General features: G+C 37.1%; 1 protein-coding gene across 1 annotated transcript; it reads left to right on the plus strand.

Moving 5' to 3' along the window:
• The first annotated feature begins 2,478 nt into the window (after window positions 1-2,478).
• On the plus strand, window positions 2,479-4,520 carry LOC130725385 (uncharacterized). Its single transcript, XM_057576621.1, has 3 exons — window positions 2,479-3,649; window positions 3,734-4,307; window positions 4,386-4,520. The coding sequence occupies exons 1-3, from the start codon at window positions 2,529-2,531 to the stop codon at window positions 4,518-4,520; spliced, it is 1,830 nt and encodes a 609-aa protein (XP_057432604.1). The 5' UTR covers window positions 2,479-2,528.
• Window positions 4,521-7,647: the final 3,127 nt, after the last annotated feature.

Genomic DNA, 7,647 nt, shown 5'->3' on the forward strand with positions numbered 1-7,647 from the left:
TTTAATTTAAAGTGTTGATTGCACTGTTCATGGACAACACCTACCACATGCATCCTATCTGCTATAGTCACAGCTGGATCGTCCTTCCTATAGCAGCCTTCCTCCTCCATCGCGTTTTCTTTCCTATAGCTGCGTGGGTCATGCTTCGTAGGTACCTTGAAGCTCCCAAAACCAGTTAATTTTTCTGCTTCACAGGTTGTGTGATAGCTCCTTTGCAAGTGTACAAAGTTGTCCGTAGTAATAAATATCGATCCCTTGAGGATTGTGATGCAATACTAATTATATTAACTTCTAGTTTTTAGATTATGAAAATAAGAACCAATTTTAAGGATTTTAAAGATTGTAACAATCACTAATAAAAAGTAAAAGCGAAAATCAAAGAGTTTATGAAATCAGATGAGAAAGATAGTACTTGGGTCTTGTTTCACCTATTCGGCTTATGCATTTATTCTAACAATGTTCATATGAATTTAATAAACTCCTCTACGGCGATTTAGCCTATGTTCTAAGATGTTGATAACTCACACGCCCTAGAATTTCAATTCAATTACTAAGTCTGTTTTACGAGCACCTAGACCAGGGAATTGAAGATTAAGTCATATTTATACTAGCCAACGCAATTAGGTTCTACTCTTGAATCAAGCAGTAGGGAACGCCTAATCTAATTGAATCCTTATTTCCCTAATTCCTAATCAACTTCCGTTCTCATAAGAATCAGTAAATTACTCACATGCATTCAAGTATAATCAAGATAAATTGAAACAACTACGTAGATTAATAAATAAAATTCATATGAAGCAAATGTTCGAATCAAAACATAATACTAAAAAGGATCCACACTCAAGTACTAAAAGAAGTTTAGCCAAGCATGACCATGAAAATTACCAAGAAGAAATAAAAGAAGAACCTATGAAATTAATGGAGAATTAATTTCACGCCGTTCTGCCACCTCTGTTATGTTTCTTCTCCACTCCCTTTTGCTAACCAAGACCTAATATATTATATATTATAATAATATTAATGTTACCACTTGGGAATATTAGTAGAAGATTGAAGTTCCAGAAAATTATAGAACACCTAAATTTACTTGTATTACAAATTTCAGGTACCTTCATTCTTTATGCTGCAATAAATGCAGTGGCTATACTATTTATAGTTGTGATGGTGCCGGAAACCAAGGGCAAAAGCCTGGAACAATTACAAGCAGCCATTAATGCATAGGAAGCAGAGTTTAGCGTTTGCAGTGTGTGATGGGGAAAAAATAGAAGCAGGTTGGTGATTGAATTACTAGCCATATTGTTTAGCATTTGTTTGCTCGTACAATTGATGATTGAATTCATTAAGGTTTATAGTTCACATTAGTTGTGTTCATGTCAATGATTCAAGAAGTGTATTCCAAAGCAGCAGGTAATATTTGCAGTTGCACCTAAAAATTCTGATTTTATTGCACTCAGAAATAAAAAAACTCAAGCTTATTAAATATGGTTTTAAAAAATTGACAATGTATATTTAACTACAAAAAGATCTACAGTAGAGTGCTTTTGGCCCCACACACCAGTTTGATAACGAATATCAATGCACATCAAATACATTCATTTGTATCATTAATTCTAGGCTTAATTGCACTTTTGGTCCCCCAACTATGGCCTTCCTGCGAAAATCGTCCCTAAACTTCAAAATTAGCAAAACTCGTCCCCCAACTATACACACAGTTGCACTTTTGGTCTTCCGTTAGCTTTCCGTTAGAAATCTAACATGAGAAGCTTACGTGGCTTACTCACGCGTTTCTCACGTGATCATTCAAGAGAGAGAGTAATGACTGGACACACATGTGCTTTTCACGTGATCTAAAAGGGCTAATCAGGTCAAAATTAGGGTTTTTAATTTCAAAACCTAAGGGACCAAAATTGCAGCTCACAGAAAACCCTAGGAGAAGAGAACGAAGGAGGGTGAAGACGATGACGGCGAAGAAGACGACGCCGACGAAGAAGGTGAAGAAGACGACGCCGACGAAGAAGGCAACAATGAAGAAGAGCACCCCGACGAAGATAGCAGCGACGACAAACAACAATGGACCCAAGAAGGGGACCATGAGGAAGAAACCATCTGCGACCAACAACAATGGACCCAAGAAGGGGACCCCGAGGAAAGTGATTGAGAAGAACGTGGACTGTGACAAGGAAGAAGCAAGTGGTGTGGTCCTAGAACGTGAACGTTCTCGGGATGCTGTTCCTTTGCCCTCTACCCATGTGCGAAGGTAAGATTTTTTATTCTTCCCTTTATCTTTATGTCATGTTGAATGGGTAGTTGAATTAAATCAATGTTGTTTGTTGTCCTTTTGTTGTTTGTTGAATTTAGGCTTGAATTTAATATTGTCCTTTGTTTTGTCCAGCTCCTTAGTGTCTAATAGTATAAGAATACTACTGCATCATGGTGGGAAATTGACCTTTGAACCCAGATTTGAATATCATGGTGGTTCTGTAGAACAATTGGTTGACTAGGACACAGATGTAATATCTTCTATTGAGATGGGTAAGGAGGTATTTAGATTAGGGTATAAGGCTTTTAAAGCTTTATGGTACAGGCACCCTGGGGCAATAGGTCCAAGTGGGAATAGGCGTATAATCACTGATAAGGATGTGCACCAGTTCTGCTATGATGTTAAGGGGTATAATCTAGTCCATTTATTTGTTGAGCATGACAATGAGATATCATTAGATGCTGTTGACTCAGATGATGGTGTTGCAATAGTTGATAGGTTGAATGTGATTTGTGGGAAGTTGATTCAGGGTGAAAAGGATGTGGAAAAGGATAAGGTGATTCAAGAGGAGGTTGTTTCTGTGGAAAAGGATAAGGTGATTCAAGAGGAGGTTATTTCTGTGGTACTAGAGTGTGAGAAGGATAAAGTGGTTGAAGAAGAACCTGATAAGGAGAGGGTGGTGGAAGAAGAGGTTGGTAAGGACAAGTTAGTGGTAGAACAGGCTGAGAAGGAAAAGTTAGTGGATGAAGAGGCTGAGAATGTAGTGGCAGAACATGTTGAGAAGGAGAAGGTAGTGGCAGAACAGGTTGAGAAGGATAACCAAGTGGTGGGAGAAGAGGGAGATGATGAGTCATATCACCCTAACAGTGATGACAGTGATGATTCCTCAGTGATGTCACTAGATGATAGTGACTATGAGGAAAACTGGGACTGGACCACAGTCTTGCCTCATGAGTCCCTTGTTGATATACCTCATGATGCTCCACCACCTGATCTGTATGAACTTTCATTACCTGTAGACACTAATGATCCAGGAGCAACATACTCAGACTTTGAAGATGAAGATGGGGATTCTGATGATTTAGAGAGTCCATCTGAAGGAGAAGGAGAGGGAAGGGCAAGGAGATACCCCAGGTTTAGGCCTGCAGAAGATGGTGATAGTGTGAACTTTGTCCTTGGTCAGATATTTGACAGTAATGATATTTTTATTCATGTTGTTAAGGAATTTGCTCTGCAACATAAGAAAGATATGAAGATAGTGAAGAATGACAAGAAGAGGGTGGTTGTTAATTGTGTCAAAGGCTGCCCATTTAATCTAAGAATCAGTAAGACAAATAGCAGGCACTACTTCCTGCTTGTCACATATGAAGCTACTCACAATTGCTGCAGGTAAAACCTAATCTTCCAATTTATGTTTTGTACTTATTTAAATTTTGTTTTGACATTTGTACTTTGGTTTTTATTTTGTTCCAGGTCTGCATCAAACTGGCAGGCTAAGACTATTTTTATGGCTATGAAGTTCATGCCTCTTCTCAGACACAGTCCTAACTTGAGCATACCTGGATTAATTGAAGAAGCAAGAAGTAGGTGGGGTATACATTTGGGGTGGTGGAAAGCTTACAGGGCAAAAGTCAAGGCTATAGAGATGATTCATGGTGCATGCACTGACCAGTACAGTCACTTGAGAAATTATGCTCATGAACTGTTGAGAAGCAATCCTGGCAGCACTGTAATCATCAAGAGTGAGGAGGGACCTAAAGGGCCAGTGTTCATGAGAATATATGTTTGTTTGGCTGCAACAAAACAGGCATTTGCAAACACATGTAGACCACTAATTGGTCTAGATGGATGTTTTTTGAAAGGCACTTATGGAGGGCAGCTCCTAGCAGCTGTAGGGAAGGATGGAAACAATCAAATGTTTCCAATATGCTATGCTGTGGTAGAGGCAGAAACTAAGGACTCTTGGAACTGGTTTGTGAGTTTGTTGTTGGAGGATCTAGACCAAATTAAGAAGAAAAAGTGGGCTTTTATCTCTGATCAGCAGAAGGTAAAACCTAATCTTCCAATTTATGCTTTATATTTATTTAAATTATGTTCTGACCTTTGGAATGATTTGTATTTGCAGGGTTTAGTTCCTTCTCTGCAGGAGCTCATTCCTGATGTTGACCACAGACTTTGTGTGAAGCATATCTATGGTAACTTCAGGAAGAAGTATCCAGGATCAGAATTGAAAGTGGCATTGTGGAAGGAAATTGTGTGAAACATATCTATGTTACTTTGTGTTTTACTTCATGACAATTGAAGGCTTAAGTGCCAAAGTTACTTTGTGTGTTGCATGACAAATGAAGGCCTTGCATCAAAATACCACAGGTTTACTTTGCATCATAAAGAGATGGCTAAAATACCACAGGTCTCTAATTCATTCATGAAATGCCACAGGTTTACATTGCATCAAAATCTCAATTTCATACATAACAACTACAACAAATTACATAGCCCAACACCAACTATCCCCCTATTTGTTTACATAAGCAAACACCAACATAATCATCAAAACGATACAAGTCACCAAAGAAATCTCCAACAACCTTTCCTTCTTCTTCATATCATCAATCTTCCTCAACAGTGTACCAGTAATTTTCTTCTCCCTTGCAATTTCTTCATCAAACCTATCACATTTTACTAGTCCATGATATTCATCATACCAAACAAAGAATCTGCAGACTCTCTTGCCATGTATCTGCAAATACAGAAAAACAAAGTTATGAGAGAGCAGATAACAGATATATAAGAGCAAGGAGAAGACAATGGGTAAGAACACGAACCTTGAACAGTCCACATCCGTAAAATTTTTGCCCAGGGTTATCACCAGTCCAGGATGTAACGAGTGGAGCCTGAAAACCACAATCGCAAATCGGACCTCCCTTCCTCCTCTGTGAACAAGAATACGAGCCAGAACTTTGAGACTCACCTCCCATTTCCTTCCACCCTTCGCTTGGAGGAGCTCGCATAACCTTCTTCTTCGTTCTTCAAGTCGTGATTCAGAGGGAGAGAGAAGAAATCAAAAACCCATCTTTTAACCCTCTTCAGATCGTGGATCGGATGAAGAAGAAGATGATGGGAGGAGATGATCGTTGTAGCTTGGTTAGATCACGTGAGAAGCACATGTGTGTCCAGTCATCACTCTATCTCCTGAATGATCACGTGAGAAACGCGTGAGTAAGCCACGTAAGCTTCTCACGTTAGATTTCTGACGGAAAGCTAACGGAAGACCAAAAGTGCAACTGTGTGTATAGTTGGGGGACGAGTTTTGCTAATTTTGAAGTTTAGGGACGATTTTCGCAGGAAGGCCATAGTTGGGGGACCAAAAGTTCAATTAAGCCTTAATTCTATTTATCTCAATGATGTTTCTTTCAAATCATAAAGTAACTTTTTCGATTTGATTAGGGTATGAACACTTGTGTCTCTTTTTTGTTAACAAGTTCAATTTGATTATATAAAGATATATGTGTATACTATTTTTACTTTTTAGGTGGATGATGATCTTAAGCAGGAACTTTTCATACCTTAAAACATGATTTCTCCAAAACTCTTATATTGATTTATAATCTAAGAATGAGCTTGATACAATTCAAGTTCACTACTTATGGTTTAACACATTCCATTTGATGATTCTTTATTCAATTAATTTGGTTATATATATTATGCTTTCTCTTTCTATTGTGGAATGATCACATGTTATGGTGGTTTCCTTTGTGAGTTGGACATCAATTATGTTTTAGTGCTTAGCAGAGGAAGGTACACATTATTCAATTGTGGATTATGTTTGACTGTGTATATCCTTTTCAATAACGAAGGAAGGCAGGATGAGTCGATATTTGAAGGGGCATTATTGAGTCTAATTGCGAGACACATTGACAGATTGGGCAGGCACATTAGCCGGTCGTTTTGTGGCTTCTTCTACCTTTTTTTTCCTTTGACAAGCGCCTACTATTACCGTGCATAATGGTTGGTTGTTTTTTATCTTCCTGTTTTCTCCCCTGAAGCTCGCTATTTCTTCCTCTTTCTTTTGGCCTTGGGTCTGTACAGTGCTTGTAATTTGCTTGGCCACATCTTGTGCTCTTATATTTATAAATTTAGCTTATCTAAAAAAAATTATGTTTGGTTTGCCCTTACCCACCTATTTTTCAAGTCTGATTTACATGTTATGAGATGCAAATGTTCATGGCATCTCTTCATGCAACCTAGGAAAGGAAAATAGATTTGAGCTCAGATGTCTCTTGTGAGCATGCCTCACCCGTGTTGAAAATTTTGAAGGTGACTAATTAACAATTTAATAATATTTCTTTGTTATTCAAAAATACTTTTCAAGTAAAATATAAATTAAGATACTAGCTTAGAAAAAGATTGTCAAGAAACGGAATATTTTTCTGTCTCGAATCAAAATCTAATACAAGATAATAATAGCGATTTTGCTTACGCTTACGCCAATGTCTAAGTTTTTTTTTAGGGTTAAATCATATAATCGCCCCTGAACTTTGAGCGAAATCTGAAAACCGTCCCTCGCCGGAAAAATTTCTGAAAATCATCCTCAAACTACAAGAAATATGTGGAATCCATCATTGTCGTCCATCTACCTCCGGTCACCGTGCTTATATGGCACTTCCATGCATTAAATGAGGGACGGAAATCAAATTTATTTTTATATTGAGAGACCTAATCCAAATTTTTTAAAAATTCTTAATAAAAAATATTAATCCTTAATCTCCTTTAGTATCATCATTTTCATATTCAGAAACCTAAAACTTCATAAAAAGCATCTTCATCATTCTTTTTTCTTTTGAAAAAATAATTAATATCATTTAAGTGATAAAAAATAAAATCATATTTATTTTACCATGGAACTAGCAATAAAAAAAGGTAACTACTTGGAATTCTTTTTTTTTTTTTGAAATTTGTTTCTGAAAATTTGATAAAGATGAAAAGTTTAATTAGTTTAATTAACAATTATGAATTTTAATTAGATGTGGAAATGATTAAATTTAATTGGGTATAAACAAAATGATAAAACAATAGAATTTTTTTATTAAGAATTTTTAATTCAGAAATTTGGATTAGGGATTAGGTCCCTCGATATAAAAAATAATTTGATTTCCGTCCCTCATTTAATGCGTGACAGTGCCACATAAGCATGTCGGTGACACATAAGCACGGTGGTCGGAGGCAGATCGGCGACAAGGATGAATTCCACATATTTCTTGTAGTTTGAGGATGGTTTTTAGATAATTTTCCGGCGAGAGACGGTTTTCAGATCTTGCTCAAAGTTCAGGGACAGTTATATGATTTAACCCTTTTTTTATAGGAAAATGTTAGTAAATTAGTCCCTC

This window comes from Lotus japonicus, chromosome 6 (genome assembly GCF_012489685.1).
Source record: "Lotus japonicus ecotype B-129 chromosome 6, LjGifu_v1.2".
Classification (NCBI taxonomy): Eukaryota; Viridiplantae; Streptophyta; class Magnoliopsida; order Fabales; family Fabaceae; genus Lotus; species Lotus japonicus.

What these genes read in the sequence shown, in the direction of transcription:
- LOC130725385 (XM_057576621.1), top strand. Translation starts at nt 2,529, where the DNA reads ATGGGTAAGGAGGTATTTAGATTAGGGTATAAGGCTTTTAAAGCTTTA. An exon ending in GCTACTCACAATTGCTGCAG is followed by an intron (nt 3,650 to 3,733) that starts GTAAAACCTAAT and finishes ATTTTGTTCCAG; the next exon opens with GTCTGCATCAAACTGGCAGG. An exon ending in TTATCTCTGATCAGCAGAAG is followed by an intron (nt 4,308 to 4,385) that starts GTAAAACCTAAT and finishes TTGTATTTGCAG; the next exon opens with GGTTTAGTTCCTTCTCTGCA.